The sequence below is a fragment of the Emydura macquarii genome, unplaced genomic scaffold (genome assembly GCF_026122565.2).
Source record: "Emydura macquarii macquarii isolate MOO-44397 ecotype Brisbane River unplaced genomic scaffold, CSIRO-AGI_Emac_v2 contig_1254, whole genome shotgun sequence".
NCBI lineage: Eukaryota > Metazoa > Chordata > Testudines > Chelidae > Emydura > Emydura macquarii.
Genome location: NW_027131391.1, coordinates 2,838,651 through 2,859,136, shown reverse-complemented (window position 1 = coordinate 2,859,136; position 20,486 = coordinate 2,838,651). Strand labels below are relative to the sequence as shown.

The 20,486-nt window shown below is 42.0% G+C and overlaps 1 protein-coding gene across 1 annotated transcript in view; it reads right to left on the bottom strand.

The window, feature by feature from the left end:
* The window catches only part of GCN1 (GCN1 activator of EIF2AK4), a 54,863-nt gene that overhangs the window by 22,324 nt on the left and 12,053 nt on the right, over positions 1–20,486 (bottom strand). The window contains exons 15-32 of the mRNA XM_067550108.1: positions 19,475–19,627; positions 18,407–18,499; positions 16,451–16,526; positions 16,127–16,286; positions 14,881–15,070; positions 14,623–14,747; positions 14,083–14,261; positions 13,813–13,906; positions 11,566–11,679; positions 11,107–11,305; positions 10,162–10,317; positions 7,210–7,391; positions 5,849–5,929; positions 5,147–5,290; positions 3,162–3,289; positions 2,779–2,968; positions 2,400–2,470; positions 1,348–1,513 (exon numbers count right to left, since the gene is read on the bottom strand). Of these exons, the coding sequence (XP_067406209.1) occupies positions 1,348–1,513; positions 2,400–2,470; positions 2,779–2,968; positions 3,162–3,289; positions 5,147–5,290; positions 5,849–5,929; positions 7,210–7,391; positions 10,162–10,317; positions 11,107–11,305; positions 11,566–11,679; positions 13,813–13,906; positions 14,083–14,261; positions 14,623–14,747; positions 14,881–15,070; positions 16,127–16,286; positions 16,451–16,526; positions 18,407–18,499; positions 19,475–19,627 (2,501 nt within the window). The remainder of the gene's footprint in view (positions 1–1,347; positions 1,514–2,399; positions 2,471–2,778; positions 2,969–3,161; positions 3,290–5,146; positions 5,291–5,848; positions 5,930–7,209; positions 7,392–10,161; positions 10,318–11,106; positions 11,306–11,565; positions 11,680–13,812; positions 13,907–14,082; positions 14,262–14,622; positions 14,748–14,880; positions 15,071–16,126; positions 16,287–16,450; positions 16,527–18,406; positions 18,500–19,474; positions 19,628–20,486) is intronic.

The window sequence follows — 20,486 nt, the reverse complement described above, 5'->3', positions numbered from 1 at the left end:
TACAGGCTATGGCTATTTCCCGTGAAAGAGCAGTTAGTTGTTAAATATTTAAAAAAAAAAAAAATAGATACACAAACCTGCCAGCCCACAGATCTGGTGCAAATGGTGTACATCACCACATGGGAGAGTTGGTTTGGATTTCAGCACCCATTTTCTTGTTCCCCCACTTAGTAGGAGTGGGAGCAAAAGAGGAAAGTGCACCCCATATTGCTCATCTGACAAGCAATTAAGGAGGAGCACTAGCTAGTGGTGACACTACAGTTCTCCTTGACTACAGGGATTTGGGGAGAGGGGGTGGGGGGTGTCGCAAAGTGAGACCTGGAAGCCTGGATGAGGGAATTTCAACTCCCCCCTCCAAAATCCATGCAGGGCGCAGTGCTTTGGATTTGACAACTCACCTTTTCTTGACAGATCCATACTCTATCCAATATATGGGTATGTGTGAAATATCCATATATTTTTACTACACAAAGTAAATGCATTTTTTTTTAAACTTTTTTTATTTGATTCATTTTTAAAATGCCAAAGGGTCTAAGATTGTATCCAAGGCCTCATATATTATATAGATAGGGTGTTGGGCAGAGGAACCTCAGAGTTACAAACAGCAAAATTACAAACTGACTGGTCAACCCACATCTCATTGGAACCGGAAGCATGCAATCAGGGAGCAGCAGAGACAAAAAATACTGCAAATACAGTACTGTATTATGTTAAACAAACTACTAAAAAAAATAAAGGGAAAGCAGTATTTTTCTTCTGCATAGTAAAGTTTCAAAGCTGTATTAAGTCAATATTATGTTATAAACTTTTGAAAGAACAACCACAACACTTTGTTCAGAGTTACGAACATTTCTAAGTTACAAATAACCTCCATTCCTGATATGTTGATAACTCTGAGGTTCTACTGTACATATAGTTCTCAGATGCTGGCACCATGAGATTAAAGAAACCAAAGTTATACATGTGACATCTTGCTAGACACAGACAGCATCTGACTGGCTCACTGCCACGTCTTCACTGCAATTACTAACCTTTGTTTAAAAGACCTATAGCCAGATTCTGCTTTTATTACACCAGTTTTACACCATTTCAATTCCAGTCACTTCAACTGAATTACTCCTGATTTACAATGGTGAAAGTGAGAGGAGAATCTTAGGCTTTTTGTTCCAGTAGCGACCAGTACAGACTATATTAAAATCCATTAGAGAAAGAAATTCTCATTAGATGAAGGTTTTCAATAGTTAGTTTGTACCAGTGTGGCTTTACCTAATATATAGTCTCCAACACAGTATCCAAGTCCCACTCATATTTATTCCCATCTTTAAGGGAAGGAACACTTGAGCTTACCTTGCCGTGGGTATTGAGTGTAGAAAGAGCTGCATCTAGCATGCACTTCCGGACCTCAGGATTGCGGTCATTAAGTGCATCAGGTACAAAGAACTGAAAAAGGGGCTTCACCTGAGAACTATCCAGGTACTGAGAGAGTTTGTTCAAGGCCAAGGCTATGCCACATCTGTAAAAAAAATGTATTTTGTATGAATTGGCCTTCCATGATTCAGATCAATAACTTTTGTAAACACTTGTTTTTTTGCAGCTATCACACTTCCAATTTCCCATGTATTTCAACAGTTAACAGAGAGTACACTATGGAGCCATAACATTTCAGGCTGTTTTAGTTTTCCCAAAGTGATGATCCCAGAGCAGCAGCAACCATTTCACTTCCAGCTCCCTGCTGCAAGTTCCCAAAAGAATAATAATCTGGCATTTATATGGCAACTTTCATCCTGAAGGATCTCAAGCACTTTACACAAACCCAAAAGAATTACTTTATCAGCCAGCCACTGAAACACCGTAGCTGTATAACAGTGCACATCAGCACTGAGGAACACATTCGTTTAAGGCAGGCAGTGAAAAACAGTGTCCAATTAAAACTACAGAAAGCATTGAAGTAGGCAGAATGTAATTATCCAAGTTGGAATTTGTCCAGTTCACTAAGGCTAGCATTGCTATTCTTGAAATAACTGACTGAGCACAGACCAGAGCCTGGGAATCTGTTGACATAAGTCACAAATGAACCATTTTGACAGGAAAAGATTCTGTTCTTATGAGATTGACAGGGATGAAATTCTGAAGCCCAATAGTCAGACGGATCTGGAAATGTTGCAGAAGAACATGCAAAGCTATTCTGGTCTGCATAGTCTGCTCTGCGAGGGACAAGTGTCCCTTAACAGGGGAGACCATGCAATCACCAGTTGGTACTAATTGCAAAGAATTTACTCCTCAAACACTTCCCTGAACCAAACACTGCCCTCTCACCTACAATAACATGAGCAAAATCCTGAAGCATCTCACTTAGAAAGCATTGGAAGCGAAGAGCAGAATGCGAAGAGAAACAGTACCTTGCTTCCCACTGGTCAGGTGGAGACTCAGATATCACCCGTCCCAGAGCATCCAAAACTGGAGGTGGCCTCTGAGGGTGGGAAATGGATACATTTAATCAACATGCCTTTCCAAAGACACACACAAAGCATGAATGGAAAAAATAAAGTTCTAGAGCAGATGTTTATTAGCAGCTCTGTCTAGTTTCCTCTCCTTTGCCTACATAACTTAGATCCATGATGCCTCCCACATCTGCAATGCCACATTTAAAAAAAAAAGGACAGATATGTGACAACACCCACCAAAGAATGTGGTAAGTGTACAGACGGATTATGAAAGGGACATAGTACTGAGCATGTGTGACTGTCCCTGTAACTCTATAGCACAGCAGCTACTTACATAGAGCTTCTCCTGGTAAATCTCCATAAGTTTACTCATGACTTCAGCTGCTTGGTTTCGATACTGCTCTACAGCCTTGGAAAGAGCCTCAGCACCAGCCTGACGCACTGCTTCCTCATAGCAGAGAACATCTTTGATCAGCAGGGAACAAAGATCAGGCTGCAGCTCCAGACCCATAGATTCCCACAGCCTGCAGGTAACACAAAGAGGTGACTGATCATTCTTCAGAAAACCAGAGATACCCTTAAACACAGAATACTACACAGATCTAAAGTTGCATCCTTTTGGGGGCACAGCCTACACAGATCCTCTGTGTGAGACTCCATGTGAAAAGGCGAATGGGCATCACTGTTACAATTCACTGAATAGAGTACAGTTCTCACCTCTCTGCCAGTTTTTTAATCTCATCTTCCATGTCAAACTTTACCACCCAGAGCCGGCGCAGCAGATTCAATCCATTCTTTTCATCACTGTCTGGTGTTGGTAGCACCATCTGCAACTCCATTAGTCCCTGAATGAAATCATAGAACATTCAGTGCAAATGTCTGGTCTCTATAACCATCCCTAGCAGAGATAACCTGGAAACATAATACAGGAAATCTTCCATGTAAAGGAAAATTAGGGACTGATTAAATTCATTTTTTGCTGAAAAACGTCTTGACACTTTTTTCATTTTGCCAAAAGCTGCTGCAAATTACACAAAATGACAGCCAGATACTGGGTTACAGATAGGTAAACGGATGGTGGGGGGCAGCAAAAACCATTTCAACTTTACTCGTGTGTGTGTGTGTGTGTGTGTGTGCGCGCGCGCGCGCCATCTCACAGTCAAGCGAAGAGGCTAACACTTGATTAAAGAACCATTTCAGCACTCTCACACAAAAGAAGTATTGCATGCACCTTTCTGAAGAACATATTTTGCAATGAGGTGGACGGTAATATAGCTTCCCTGTTAATCACCAGTAAAATAGTGACTGAGGACTAAGGAGGAGAGGTAGGGGGATAATAAGACCAATGTAATTAGGTACAGCAGCCAAGCAATAGCTCTCAGCTGCTGAAGTCCAGACCTAGGTAGATCAGGATCCCAATAAAAGACAGAAATCACACCTCTGTAGAATAGGACAATATACAGTAATTTGCAATTGTTACCATGGTGAGAAATACCATAAAAGGGGAAAGAATTATCTGAGTAACGCTGTGCACACTCTGAGGAAGATGCCTGCTTTTCCACAATAGAGCATGAAGTAGAGTTCTATTAGGTGTCTAGCACTGGACAGGACACTAGGGTTGGGGCCATCTCATACTATGCTAGGAGAAAATTTATTCTTCAAATTCAGGATTCAAGGGGAATAAAAGCACCAAGGCAACCCGACTGTTTCTTACCTCAGAGCACTTGTGCTCTCTTGAACTGGATAAACACCAGCATAACATAAACTACACAAAAAAGCTTCATTAAAACAAGTTAGGATTGCTAAGTCAAGCACTCGAAAGTTCAGAAATGCTAGAATTAAGGTTCGTGTGCACCTGAGACACACACTTTGCCAGTGGGTTTCACAGATACTTGCTGACAGCAAAGAAATATTGAAAACTCAGGAATACCGAGTTGCATTCCAAGTTCTCTCTACTGGTTACAGACCCTTCTGCTCTTATCCTCAAGCTTGACCCAGACCCTTTCTGTGCCTGTCCTGTGTCTTCCCGCCTCTCCCTCATCCCAGTCCAAGTTTCCTTCCCCTCAAAGTCCAAGTCTTTCCCCAATCTTGGCTCCTCATCCCAGATTTTCCATTGTCATCCGATCTCAGTTGTCTCTCGTCCCAGACCCAGTCTCCTTGGCCAACCAGTCCCACAATCCACCCACTAGATCTAGTCCTCCACCCACTCCGCGTGCTCTTTGTCCCAATCTACTACCCCTGGCATCCCACACCCAGTCCAGCTCTTGTTCTTTGTGCATTGGAGTCAGGAAGCCACCTCCTCCATACTGCCCAACCTCTAGCAGAGAGAACACAGACGCTCCCTGCTCTCAGTTCCTATGCCTGGTGCCACAGTGGCAACCAGCAATTGCAAGGAAAGGCCAGCTCGGCTCCTGCAGCCATGGGATGCAGCATGCCCCATGCTATATGAGGAAGGAAAGGGGGATAAGCCAAAACTGCTATTGGAGCCACAAACCTGTGCAGACCTTTTAATGCAATTAATAATGTTCTGACTGTCCATAGTGGGAACATTTAGTGGTCACTGTTTCCTCCTAGAGAGCTTGACTCAGAGACCAGCCTAACACATCATGGAAACTATTCCAATCATGGGACCAGTAGCCTGAACAAAGGACTAGAGAGCCCTGAGTTTAAGAGGAAAGTCAGAACAAATGTTTCACACCTACCCTGAGAGCTGCATCTCGAACATTCATGCATGGAGACTGCAGGGCCTGGAGTAACACATCAATCTCCTCCTGTTCTGCATAAGCACAGCCATCCTCTCCACTGCTGCTGGTGCATAGAGCTGTCAGTGTATTGGAAGCCAGAACCTGAAACACGATTACAAACCATTAGAGATCCTAGCGCCAGCCTTCTGTCCCATGGCACTTGTCATATACAAAATGTAGGTAGATATGACTACGCTACAACAAAGGAAAACATCTAACGGACAGTCCAGTGGCAGTGCAACATGCAGGCAGGCAGAGACTTGATGATTTGCTTTCTAGCTGTGAAAGTTTTTTGTCTCTCCTCCCCATCAACATCCTGGCCAACACAGAACGAGCAGAGTAGTTGGACTCTTAATGGAGCCTCTTCTACAATTCTTTGCTGGAGGGACATGGACTACTACACAAGGCCATAGAGAGGAAATAAAAAGGGACAAACTTGGGGGGGAGAGAGGGGAGATCTAATTAGTCCAACAGAAGAAGAACAAAGGCTTTTAATCCTAGAAAAATACTGGCACCATATAAAACTGGTGGTGGTGGTGGTACATGAACTTATGTGAACGACCAGTCTCAGAGATTTAGAGCTGATGAGTATATTTCCTAAGTTAGCTATTGATGCAGCTTAGGCTGGGCCCATACTGCTAAACCAAGCGGACAACTCACCTGCAACCGTGGAGAACCTGTTCCAATCACCCTGGTCAGCAGCAGCAGCATATCTGTGCGAGGCAGTAACTCGGGGCCATTCTAGGAAGGGGATAAAAACAACATCTTGTCACTCCAAAAATAACTTTTCCAAATGTAACCCCAACAGCTTATAATGAAAATCCAGTGCTAGCAAGTTAGCTGGGCAGGAAGGAAACACAACGCAATGTCAGCTGCAATACTCCTACACCAGTGAGAAAAAGACCTTGAATCATGACATCTGACACACAGCACAAATTTGCTTTACCCATGCCAGAATTTAACACTCCTAGGGATTAAACCAAACTAATCCATATACAAACAGACAGCTGGCAGAAGCAGGTATAGTGACCTTAGCCAGGCAATTCAGTACCAAGACAATAGGCACTTTAAGAAAACCTAAGATAGAGATGCTGAGTGACTTCTGAAGGGAAAGTAGTATTTGACTAAGCTGTTTCCAAGTACTGATGGTTAAATTCTCTGCCATCAAATGAGACTGCGGAAGAGTATATGAACAAGGAGAAATCACATTATTTGTGTACCACCAAATTTGTGCTAAGTTAGGTACCTAGGTAAGTAGCCTAAGATGCTGTGAAAAAGACAGCAGATACTTACAATAAACCCTCATCAACTTGCTAGCTTGTGAATTCTGTCAAAACAACATGTCTCAGACTGAGTGTCTAGGAACAGGGGAGTAGAGAAGGGATACAGAACAAGTCAGCAGCATGGAGCTGGGAAACTGCTTCACTAATATTTGAGAGACAAATTGAGAAAGGTTATCTTTTATTGGACCAACTTCTGTTGAAGGAAGTCAAGTTTTCAAGCTACACAGAGCTCTTCCTCTGGTCTGGGAAAGGTATTCAGAGTGTCACAACTAAATACAAGATAGAACAGATAGTAGCATATGCACTAACTACTTATGCTAATCTATCTGTTCCATCTTGTATTTAGCTGTGACACTCTGAATACCTTTCCCAGACCTGAAGAAGAGCTCTGTGTAGCTCGAAAGCTTGACTCTCTCTCCAACAGAAGTTGGTCCAATACAAAAATATTACCTCACCCACCTTGTCTCTCTAATATCCTGGGACTGACATGGCTACAACAACACTGCATACAATCACTGGTATTTCCACATACAATAAATAGCAAGCTCCGCTGAAGGGCCAACTTGGTAGCCGCACAGAGCTCTTCATCCCAGGGTTTCTTGGTGAAGGTATCAGTGCTCCCATTAACCACGCCTCGGTCACGCCTAGGCAGCTCTCTAATCTTTAATGCCATTATCTTCACAGTGATCTCTTCACATTCCTCCAGTTCTCAGCCCTGGGAAATGGATGAACACTGACCTCATCCACCAGTGAAGTTTGGCCACTTGCTGATGATCTCAGCTGAGCATGAACTGTAAGGATCTGCAGGATCTTGACCATGAGTGCCTCCTTCTCTTCACTATCATTGGGCGTCTCAGTCAGCACTGTCTTTAGGAGAGGAAAGACTAAGGAAAAGGCGGGGGCTGATAACGATGCCGTGCCTGCAATGGGTAGAGAGAAAAGAAATCCTGTGAGCAAAGCAGATTCTCTTGGCCCTTCATTTACTCTGCAGATATGTACGAGTTAACTTATTTTTCTTTAACATTAATACTGTGGTATCCCCTAAAGGCCACAACCAGATTGGGCCTCGTTGTGCTAAGCACTGTACGAACACACACAATAAATCCCCCAAAGAGCTTACAGTCTAAAAGAGACAAGACATAAGTGGATTTGGGAGACAGGGTAAGAAACATAGCAGGATGTGCACAATTCTTAGCTATTCAGAAGCAGCAATCACAGCTCTACACCAGCCTAATCACTGTCAGGTTGCAGATTCACTTCAACAGCAGTGGGACTCAGACCCCAGCATTAGGCAGGTCTGAAATATCTGCTGTCAGTGCCACTGCATTCTATACTTGTGTGCTGGGCTTTTAATTAAGTGACATTAGGAACTCAAATGATGTCAGACACTTAGGACAGTGCAGAAAAAGCACAAAGAGAAATCACTGAAATTCAAGGGACAAAAAGTGAAAAAAATAGATGAGACACTGAGTTCAGCATCAGTAGCTGTATTGCTTTTACACGGTACCCATCAACCTAGCTAGACTGTCCCTTCAAAGCTTTCACATGGATTTCAGGGAACAACTCTGGTTTGAAGCTCAACAACAAATAACGCATTTTGAACTCCAATTGTTCGGCATCTGAGTCTTTTCCTCTCATAGAAAATCAGCTTTCAAACAGTGTGACACACACACTCCTCCCAGCTAATCCAAAATAGTGAGGTATTAGACTCAGAGAATAAAGCATTAGAGAGGCTGTGCAAAATAAATGACTCTAATCCCCAGTTTCAGGCTACACTGTCAAGTGTTATTTACTGCAAGGCACATCATAAATAGTCACTGGTTAGGTATGGACCGGTATTCATGAGAATCCTCTTATGGGACTATAGGTACAGTCCTTTTCCAAATATTTGCTAGAAACAGGTAGTGGTTAGAGAGAGTATCCAGTAGAAATGTTTGCTTTCTACCTGCTAACTGCTCTATCAGTGAATGGCAGATTTTAATTTCAAATGGAAGAATGAAAAGCTCTGCAGATAGAAGCTGGATACAACACTGCAGTGCTGTGTCATGTAGGACACAAGCTGTCAGAGCATTTCAAGGAAGAATTATTAATGACCCTTCTTCCCTGTGAAGTTGGTAATTATATAACACTAGTACAGAGGGAGCTTGGATGAAGAAGCCACAGCTGTGGAATCTGCTCCTTCTAGCAACTCTCTGGAGCAAAAATATGCTAACTTCAGTGCACTTCATCATGGGTCAAGCGGTGGCTTGACTATGGATTTAAGCAAGGGAGGTTCTTGATCTCTTTACAGTTGGGAGGAGGGGCTTTCTCAGCGAGGAAAGCTATTTTGCATTCATTTCAGACAATACCAATTACTGTATTTATGTATGTAAAAGTGTGCCCAGATGCTTCAAAAACAGATGATTACATCACATTTTAAAAAGGGTAATTTCAAGGTAAACCAAGGAATTAAGCTTTATTAAAAAGATTAAAAATATTTTGGCTACTAAGAGACATTAAGTATGCAGCATTTAAAAATCTTCAATCTAAATGGGAAAAGAAGTTAAATCGAATTTTCAAATAGAAAAGCTGGGAAAGCATTTATTAATACACTAAGATTTGCACAACAATGTACTAGTACTCAATGGCTGTCATTAGACCTCAAGTACCCATCTTTTATCCACCTACCCCATTGTTTTCTATGCGCTTGTATATGTATATGATACCTCCTCTATGTTACCCATTTGCTGTATCATTTCTACCTACTGCATCTAAGAAAGTGAGCTGAGGCTCATGAAAGCTTATGCCTGCTGAAATTAAATTTTTAGTCTTTAAAGTGCCAAAGAACTCTCGTTGTTTTTGCTGTGTACAGACTAACACGGCTACCCCACTGGAACTAATCTACTAATGAGCAGTTCTCAGACATCCATTCAAATAACTGCTGAAGGGAAGGAAAATCACATTGTGATTATATCCAATAACTGCCGCTTTCAGGAAAGAAGCCTGAAAGTGGATCTAAATATTAATGAGACAGGAGGTACAGCTGCAACTGGAGCGTCGCAATATCACCGAGATGTTAAACAATGGAGTGGAAAGCATCACGGGCAATTGCTTACGAAACTGTGAAGAATAAGTGTGCTGCAACCACACAGAAGCTGACCGTGGTGGATGGAAGACTATAGCACTGGGGTATAAGGCCTTTAAAATATGAATAAAGCTGCATCCTAGATTTCCTCTAGAGAACTGTTGGTGTTGTATCTCGAGGTATCACAGTGGGACAGGAATAAGAAGGTTAAGCTAGATGGTGAACAACTTAGAAGCCAGGATGAGCCACAGCTCACACAGTAAACAAGCTGGGGCAACTCAGGCCTTTGATATCATGAACAACACAGATTTTTTTTTTCTCTTTTCACTTAGGATGTGGGCCTTAGTCTGAGCTAGCTTATTTGTTTATATTATGGGTTTTGGTTTTTAAAGAAGAAAAACTAAAAAGGAATTGTTGATAGCAAATTTTGTATTTGCACTTCTTGTACTTGTGACAACATATGTTAGTGCAACAAGAAAAATCTTAGCAAGTGAGTCTGGGGATTTTGGTAAGTAGAGGAGTTTTCCTATCTAATTTCAAGAAAATAAACATGAAGCGTTAGCTCACAAGAGGCTGCACAAATATCTAAAAAAAATCATCTGGAAAACCCCCACAGCATCTCTCACCTGGCTCTCCCTTGCCAGTCCTGCTGGGGATGGTGTAGGCATGCAACAAGCTAACAACTCTGTTAACGGCAGTAGACAATTCTTCCTGGCACCAGGATTCATCTAATTCACACTCCGGTTTCATCAGGCGTAAGGTCACATGACTCACTAAAGTACCTAAATAAAGCAGAACAGAGTCTTTGAGTGGACTAAATACAAGCAATAAAGGTCATTCCCAGAGGTAAAACACAAATCCCAAACACTACTAACTTCCAGAGAGAAGGAACTGCTACTCACAGAGCTAAGGGCTCTTACACAGGCTGGAGTAGAGTAGAAGGAAGGGAGTAATACAAGCTCTCCTGCTTATGGGAGATGTCTCCATCTATGAGCATTTCAATCAGATTTCAGGCTAAGCCAAAAAGATTTAGTTGAATTCTCTGATCAGAAGAGAGCCTGTTTCTGCAACAGCCATCAGGAAATCAAAGAAGAGAAGCCTCGTTTCTGCAACAGCCATCAGGAAATCAAAGAAAAGAAGCCTCGTTTGCCCAAAGTTTCTCTCAGAGTTCTTCACATAAGGGCTATGGGTCAGTTGTGACCAAGTGTTACCACCATCTGATGGACTGCTCTGAGTTGCTAATTACAGACCATTTCCACATCCCATGAATGAAGATCAAATCTCACATTAGTTCGTACCCTCCTTGGCAAATTCAACAAGGTAGCCAAAGATTGAACGATGAATACATCTGGACAAAGAACTACACTGGGACAGATACTTCTATTCCAGGACAGACTGAGACATCTGTTCTATTGCTAAAACAAAACAGTGTTCAGGGCTAGCTAGCTAACGTATTTCACGTGCTATATTCACTTTAAAGTTGCAGAAGAAATAATTACAATCCCATATAATAGAACCGGTCCCTGAACAGGAAATCTTTATACAACACACAATAAATTGCAGACACTAACCGAAAGTCTTCAGTCGAGGAGGCATGACATAGGAAGCTAAGGAAAGGAAAGGGGTTTTAATTCTGGGAGCAGCCAATGGGGATTTTAACAGTGGCAAGAAGGAGCCTATGAGAACCGGGATGTACTGGGTTAGACCAGGAGGGTCTCTCTTCAGAACAGCATACAGGAGTCCTATAGCTGCTTCCAGTTCGCCATCAAGCTGTAAGAGAAATCATTGCAATGGTTACTGCCAAGACTATCTACAAATCAAGGAAGAGGTTTACTCTTTTGTTTCTGATGAAAAACTGCAAATGTCTGTTGTTCTTACATTTTCATTAACTTTTCTTTTAATAGAAATAGTTTGTTCAGGTCAGTTACAGAGGTGACGGAAGTGTGTCAAGTCGAAAGTGTCAGAATACCATCCCCTGCCCCACCCTAGAGCTAGCAAAGATCCGGTTTCAGGCAAACTCAATAACTTGCCTCCTTCAGTTGTTTTCTGATCTGAGACTCCTTCTCCAGCTGTGCATGCAGCAATTCCTTCTGCTTACTAGTCAGCTGCACCTCTTCTTTTATTCCTTTCTTCTTCTTTATTTCCTATTGGAGAGAGTTACTGACATTATTATTTGGGGACTACCACCACTACCCCCTTTACAGAGGCTGGGGGATGGGAGAGAAGGAGATGGAGACAGAACGCACTCAACTCAAAATTAGCTACTCATAAGACAACACCAAAACACTGCCCCAAAGACATACAAGTCTTACTCTAAGGTCTGGTCTATACCTGAAAATTAGATCAACCCAGCTACATCACTCAGGGGTGTGAAAAATCTACATCATCAAGCGCCGTAATTAAGCAGTCCTAAATCCCCAGGTAGACGCTAGGTTAGCAAAAGAATTCTTCTGTTGACCTAGCTACCAACTCTCAGGGAGGTGGATCACCTATGCTGATGGAAGAACGCTTCCCATCAGCATATGTAGTGTCTACATTGAAGTACTGCAGTTATGCCGCTGTAGTATTTCAAGCAGACAAGCCCTAAGATGCAGAATGCAGCTCAATGAGTTCCCAACACAACAAAGCATCCCATCAGCAGCAAGGCACCAGTTTTGCCCAGCTTTTGTTTTTGCAAGAATTATTCAGTGAACAGCACCTTCAGTGGCAACAACCATATGCAGTATTTCCACTGACTGTCAGGCAAATTAAAGGCCTCAAAATAAATCTGCGGGATTTTTTCCAGCAAATTATGCTTTCACACTTGACTATAGCTACCCAATTTAACAGGATTTACAGCTTGTCCCATATGCTAATGGGAATTATTCTCTCATACAGACACACAAAGTGTTAATTTGCTTGCTAAGGTTTCAGTTTATCACATTTAGTCCCCACGGTGGTGTTTTATATTACTGAGTTCTGCTCTTAGTCTGGTTGCATTTGGACTGGTTCTACACTGATCTTTGCTGGAGATGTCCCCTCCTGACCTAAACCCTGAGTTCAGCACTTCCCCTGTTTAATAGCAATATTATTAATTGACTTCTGGATTCTGCAGAAATGCACTGGCTGTGTCCTTGCCATTCAGATACTTGTGAGCCAATAGATAGCCATCTTCTCTCCCTAACTGCAGCACAGTGGCACCCGAAGGCTCTAGTTGACGTCGGGGTACCATTGTGCTAGGTGCTGTACAGACACAGACAGTCTCTGCCCTGAATAGTTTACAAATCTGAACAAAGAATATAAGGAAAAACAGAGGCTTGCCCAAGGTTATATGAAAAGTCAATGGCAGAGCTGAGAATAGAATGAACCTAGGTCTCCTGAGACCCGGACTAGTGTCCTATCCACTGGACTATGTTGCCTCTCCTAGTTCATACTGAACCACAGCCATGGCATGGAGTTAGAGAGCTGTGTTCTTGTTTGTTTTTATTATGAGAAATCCTGAAAGATACCATGGCATTTTCATAAGGACATAAGGATATTAACCATGATATACTGGACAGAGTCAAACTCAGGTCACTATATTTTTGCCAACCCTAATTCCTCCTAAAGTTTTAACTGGATACAGTATTATTCTTCACTTCCTGTCCTATACTATTGATTTATGTAGTATTGCTGGGTGCTATAAAAGCGGACACATTTCAATCTAGAGGTGGCTAAAGTGATCCTTATATGTAGTGTGTACATCAGTAAGGTTTGTAAAGCTCTGTGATGGGAGGCGCTTTCCCAGACACTGATATCACATATGTAGACAGAACCAATACTTATCCTGTTCCTATGGGGGATGGGTGGGTCATTGCTCACCACAGATCAAATATATGGCAACCTATCTGAAAAGAGTCCTTTAATTAATCTGACATAGTTCCTTCTACTCTATTCTCTTCCCCATGAAGCATGTTCTGTATATACTGAATGGACCTGCTGGTTGTTACCAAAAAGCAAGCTCCCGTTAACACCCACTGAGAACCTATTAATAGGCTGTTATACAAGATGCATCAAATCAGAGATGAGAGGAGAGAAGAGAACCTTGCGCATGCACTATATACTGGTTTCATTGTAATCATGTTCATGTCACTAAAAGTGCACAGCATTTAAATTAATTGTAACAACAGCTGGTATTTGGTCACAAAACATTTACATTTTTACCAATATACACACAACAGATCCAGGCAATGAAACAGAGGAGCTCGCCTGGTCATTAAAAACATCAGCATTGGGTTATCCTGCTGCTATCACCTCACCTCTTTCAGCTCCAGCTCAATGATCTGCTCCTTGAAGGAATAAGCCTTATTCTCCCTCTTCATGTTGGCCTTTTTCATGCTGTCCTGTTGAGCACTGAGAAAAAAGGTATTCAGAAGAATCAGTACAATGAAGCAGACTGATCAGGTTCCTGCTACAAATCCAGGAATATGCATCTATAGGCAGCTCCTGAAGCCCTTTACCGCAAGACTGGAAGCAACTGGAAACTGACCTCCACATTCCAATTTACACAGAGAATTAAAAGCCCTTACCTCTGTATGATGGATTTGTCAAACAGCTCCCCCTCTGGTGTCTGCATGATGGCAAACTCTTCCCGTGTCACATGGTGCAGAGCTGGGTTCTCCATAGATGCTGAGATAGTGCGGATCAGCCGAGGAAGCACTCTGCGAGGTGAAAGTACAGACAGCGATCCCACTGCATTCATGGACGACTGCCAAGAAAAAAGCACCGTGGTCAGTGTTCACTGAGACAATCTCGCCATCTTACTCACAAAAGTACAGCCCTGCTGAGTTGGCTCAAACTATTTTTCCCCTTGTCCATTTTCTCCATGCAGAGAATTCCTTGCCGAAGGACACCTCACCCAGGCCTAGAGCTCAGCCACTGGCCCACTTCTCTTTCATCTCCCAGCTCCTTCCTATGGAAAGGGTTTTCTCATCCTTGCACGCTTTCCCTCCCATCCATGACAGAACAGTTCCTTCCCTATGGACCACTCTCCCTCTCTCATCACCACCACCCTTTGCCCCTAAGACGATGTCCTTGGAGATAGCTCAGGAAAAGCGAAAGCGAGTCACCTGGTTTATGGGTGCCTGGGTTGTGATTCTGGGGAGAATTTTATCCAGCTGTTTGGTAATGAAGTCTTCGGGGTCTATCTTCATCTTGATAAGGAGGGCTGGCCAAAGCCCAGACTGCACCTCCACTGGAGAGACATTTATGAGAATACATAGGCATAATAAATACAGAGCAGGGACTGCTAAGAAAGCTTACCAACTCCAAATCCAGCCCTTACCAACACCTAATAGCCTGAAGGATGGTCTTGTCCCTTCACTCACCCAAGGAAGGATGATGGCTCACTAACAGCATCTCCAGTGCTAGATTTTCTGTCTCGGCGTGATCCACCTCCAGTTCTGCTACACCTGAGATCACGCACAGTGTCTCCTGAAGGACCCGGGGAGGGATGTACGTTTTCCCCAGCTCAGACAGCTCTCCAGACTCTGTCACCAGAGCTTCAATGGGCAGCACCTGAACAGACAGAATTTGTAATTAACACATCAGAGCCAATCTTCCAGGCCTTGCCACTTTTCCCCTCAACACAAAAAAATAGTATTGGAACAAAAAATAAACTGCCTTAGATCATATTATGAGCCTGCAGACTATGAAGGAAAAGAGGAATAAAGGTTGATGCTGTGGTTGAAGCACAGAACTAAGAGCAACGTAAAAGAAAGGGAAACAAACTCTGAGAATGGAAGGTTATTCTGAACTCAACCAGCGGGGAAAGACAGGATAAAATAAGTCACCCTCCTAATGCATGGATTTAGGGATGTTCACTCTGACAAGTACATCCAATCTGTATAACATGTTATTCCCCTAACACCCTTACCAAAAAAGCTTCTACTCAGCATCTTGGATCCATCTGGCATTGGAAGAGAGTGCCTAAGTGACTTAGGAGCAGAAGTCCCACTGAAAGTCATGTAGGAGCTTTTGCAAATCCCATCCATGGTAATTGGATACTGCAAATCAATTTACTTTGTAATGATGCACAGTCTCAGCCTAGCAAAACTTCCCATAGTGTAGTGTGTTTAATTTACTCTCTCATTTTATTATTCTTTTTTCATGTCTAAACATTACCAATAAAATGTGCATATTACATATAATTTTTGAAGACAGCCTGAACGGATCCATCTGAACTATTAGCTAGGGGCAGCTACGAACTGGCACACTGAGAAAGGGAACAGAGTACTTTGGCCGCACAAAGGAGAGAGAGAAAAATAATATGTAACGACTTAGACCAAAAAACCACAGGCATATAGAAGGCAGTAGTCTTCTTCCCCAAACAGAGGCACAGGAGGGATGGTGAGGACTATTGTGATCTCAAGGAGAGAGAAATGACCCACGTTTAGTCACTTATAGAAGTCTAGTAAGGAGTAGTGTTATGTGGGCTCATTAACACAACATCCTGTGTAAAGCCAAAATTCTGGTTTTGACACCACATTATGCATCAGCATTAATAGCAAGAGGATTACAGGGGCTATTCCCCAGGAATCCAGTGGCAAGGGAACCGACCTAATGATCATTCACCTTATGAGACTTGAGAACTGCTTTCAGCTCCTCCAAGATCCCATAGGCCAACTTGTATCCTCCAAGTGAGGACAAGAGTTTCTTAACTGTCTTCTGGGCATGTCTTCGAACATGCCAGTTCCGGCTCAGCAGTACTGCGACAAGGGCTCGGTGGTACTGTCTGAAAACAGAGAAAGAAGTTCAGCAAGGAAGCTAGTCATGCAGAACATTCAGACATGTAGATACAAAAAGTCCAGCCTCCTGTCCAGGACCTCCCGCTCCACCGCCTACATTAGTACTTCAAGACGTTAACTGCGTCAGATTAAACAGACAAGTTCTACGTACTGAACTTTATTTTCAGGAAGCCGATGTGCATGATCCAAAAGGAGGCGCTCTGTCAGCTGCAATACCGTGCACATAGCTGTAAAGAAACACAAGACATGTAAGACAAACAGCATGAGGGCTTACGGTGGGTCTAAAGAGGCTGGATCTAACCTATGAACAGTTCACAGGACACTTCAGAACAACATATCTGAAAAAAACAAACCTTCCTTACCTGCCAAGACTCAACCCCCATGGAGCCTTTGTAAGAGAGAACAGTATCACAACCAAGACTTTGTCCATCCTGGAAGTACAAATGTAACTGTGCAGGATTGTTACTAGCATGGTTCTAGCATGATTCCCCTGAGCAATGTGAGTGGGGATATTTTTTTGTCTAATAACGGGTTATAGAAACAAGGCTATAGACAAGACTTCACGTACCCTGTAACAAGATGGACCTAAATTCTGCAGCAATGCCCTAGTATCTGTGGCGTTCTGGTGCAGCTTCATTCAAAAAAATCAAGGATTTCACTGAATTCAAACTGAGTGTATAATACTATTGCTACAGTAGCCTGTGCTATTTAATTTATGCTGTCCTCAGATTTTGTTTCAGCATGCCCCTGGTTTGTGTCTCAATAACACATATAGAAGATATCGGGGAAGCTGGAGGTTTTGGCAGTTGAATGAGGAAAAGCAAAGCTATTAGGCACCCAGAAAGTCATCAGAAATGATCTGGCGTTGTTAAGCAACTTAGTTGGATATTTCTGATTACATAATCAGTAGTGAAAAATTTAACAATTGGTCACTTAGACTATTAGCATTAAGCTCCAGAGTTACGTAACTGCAATTAACAATGGCTGTTCAAATATCTGAGGGATATTATTTCAGGTTGTCTGCAGACTCAGAAGGATCTCTGTTCATGTTTCCAAGGTTTCCTTCACAAAAGTGAGAGCAGGAAACTTTTGTTTTAAATGAAAGCTTAGATTCTGGAGCATAGTTATATAGTAAAGGGTGGATTCTGCAGTACCACCAAACAGATAGGCCCTGGCTATCAACATGTCTCCATAGTACTATTTTGTTATCACGGTCATGAGAAAAAAATCCCCATCTATATTAGTCAGGGAAACAACACTAGCATCTTGTTAGTGACAGCCATGTTCAAACAGATGTTGTACGCACAGCTCTGCTCCCAGCAGCACAAGGTGACAAGTATGGCACTTTCCAGACCAATCTCATCAGGAGCAAAGGAAAACTCTGTCTGACTCCTGAACTGAGATTACAGCAAGTAACAGAGAAATATTACTTCAAATTTAGAGAGAATTACATCTTCAAAGCTCTACACACAGACAAATAAAACCACTTTGAGAACTAATTAGTCAGCTGATTTTCAAATATTTTGCCTTAAAAGGTAATGTTTTTCTGGGCACATGTTCTGTTAATTTTTCTTTTAAATTCACTTTAAACATGAGAGGACAAAATGGGGACAGCACTCACTATAATTCATAATTCAACAGATTTTCTGTCTCCCCCATTATTCCTCCTCCACAAATCTCTCAAGTTCTCTCATACATTTTCTTCCCAAACACACCACTACTTCTCCCCTTTTTCTCTTTTCTCCAGCAGACCTCACTCTTTGGGTATGTCTAGACTAAAATTTTTGATAATCTATTGACTGATCTAGATATTTCACAATTTTTGTCATGGAACAACATTTGTGAAGTGTTTAGATTAGCACTTAAAAAGGTGTTTGATAATGCAAGGTAATCAGTAATCAACTAATTCATGTGAAAAGAGGATCATGAGTAGATTAGATAGACCCTTTGACAGAGCAGTCTGTTCATTTAAGTCTGAAATCTGACCCTGTGAGTGTCAGACAATATGGTTAACAAGCAGCAGCAGCTCTTGCAGAAGTCCCAAATAATAAGATTAAGCAGAAACTAGAGGTGTACAAATGAACTCTGATCACATTTAACAACTCACCTTCCTCTGATGCAGACTGCAAAAACTTCTCAGAAGTGAATATTTGCTTTTTCTCATCCAGAATCAGCTGCCAGAAGCCACTCAACTTGGATTCTGAGAGGGAGAGAGAATTTTTCCATCAAGATAATTCAAAATAAGCCATGATTTACCATGTAATTACTTCTTATATTGAAACGTAGTTCAATCCTCTCTCTTAAATTAGGGCTCTGTATCTTCACTACTCTTCCACACCTCCCAGCTGTCCTATTCAGACTTAATACCACCCACAACACTGTTACAAAAGCACTTTCTACTACAGATATTTACTTATGAACCAAGAGGTTACAAGAATTAGAAAGCCCCATTTACACATGCATCTCTGTCTCATCCAGACTTTCCTAGGACAAGTCTTCCAAGAGATTCCAACGTTGAAGGGAAAGGGAAACTTGCATGTCACATGTGGTAGAAAGGGAGCAGGCTGTATGGAGGAGTGTTTTGCCCTAGCAGATACTTGAGTTTGGACAGTTCTTGGATGGAGGCTTTGGTGGTGGTATATAATTGGAAGCATACAACCAGAACAGATGCCTTTGCTACTCTAGTGGATGGTGGGGTCCCCAGCTGCTTCTTCCGAGGGTCACTTCCCAATTTTCCAATCCCACCACTCTCCCATGAAAGAGAAAGAGTGCTACAAAAAACAAGGACGTTCTTAATGCTGGTTTAATCAATGCCTTAGTCAATAGCTATGGGAATTTAAGACCTAAGTGAAAATTTTCTGTAATGAGAGGCCACTAGAGAGGCATGCTGCATCAACTAAGGCACTGGAGGCTTGGACTTTCAGAGCTATGGCACAGCAACAATTCTGCATTAGTCTCACTTACATGAGATCTGCCTCCACTAGCTCCACAGGAGATAAATCTTACCAGGATTTATACTTTAACTGGCTTACAAACGGACAAAGATTCTCTATGAGGAAGCAATAGACAGACTAATAATAAGACAGTTATCACACCAAAATCATGAAGGAAACAATTTAAACCCTTAAAATCCACTATAGCTTTCCTGGTAACTTGTTCATTTCTGGGGTCTTACCAGTTGGTGCATCAACCAAAGATATCCTACAGATCAGCAAAGCAGAAGCAACTCCTTCAGTTACCATGGAAACCTGAGTACTTTGAGATGCTGACTTTTCCACTATCTGGATAAGCATTGGCAATAAATCCATTGCCTGTAATAACGTGTCACCTGAGGAAACAGGAAGAGATAAGAGGCAAGAGGATGTGGACTTTCTGGATCTACTCTACACTGAAAGATTCTAACAGGTCTTCTGTTGTCATGAATCCAGTTATATGGGAAATGAACTAAAGAGACCATTGGGAAAGGTCAACATCTCCAGAATAGATAATCTGCCAAAAAGGATTCTAGCTCCTTAGATTATCAATGTAATTAAATGTTTGCCCATGGAGAACAGAGGCATTTTCCCATTCCTCCCTCCACAGTAACATGCCGCTCTCTCACTCAATTTCTGTTCACAATGAGTGAAAGAAGATTTCAGTCCAATGCTACCCCATTACTCAGCTACTCAAATTCCACCTAGTTTCTTTGAATTTGACAGAGAATGTTTCCTGAACAGAGTACATTTTCTGAAACGAGTCAAAGCAGAATTCATTGGAAGGTCTGTAAACACCTCTCTCATCTCAAATAATCAAAAGTCAAGGGATTCTACCTTTGGCTTTTGACTTTAAATATCCTTTGAATTAACATTCTAAAACTACTTCTTTTTTTAACATTTCCAAAACAAGATGTAACACAAAATACCATAAACAAAAAGGGAAATATTTCCAAATACGTAACATCACAAAATTCCAAAGTCAGTCAACAAAGAGTGTTTTAATCTTAAAAAATCCAAGAATAAGATCAAATATTCTTCATATTTATCAGTTGTTTAGAAAAAGAAAGACTTTCAAGGTTAGCCAGGTGAGCCAAACCAATGGCACAATCAGCAAGATGGATGGATAATTCCCATTTTTGTACTATTAATGCCTTGGTCCCTGATCCCATGAGCAGCTGCATACAAGCAGATCCATGCACACTGATGGAGCCC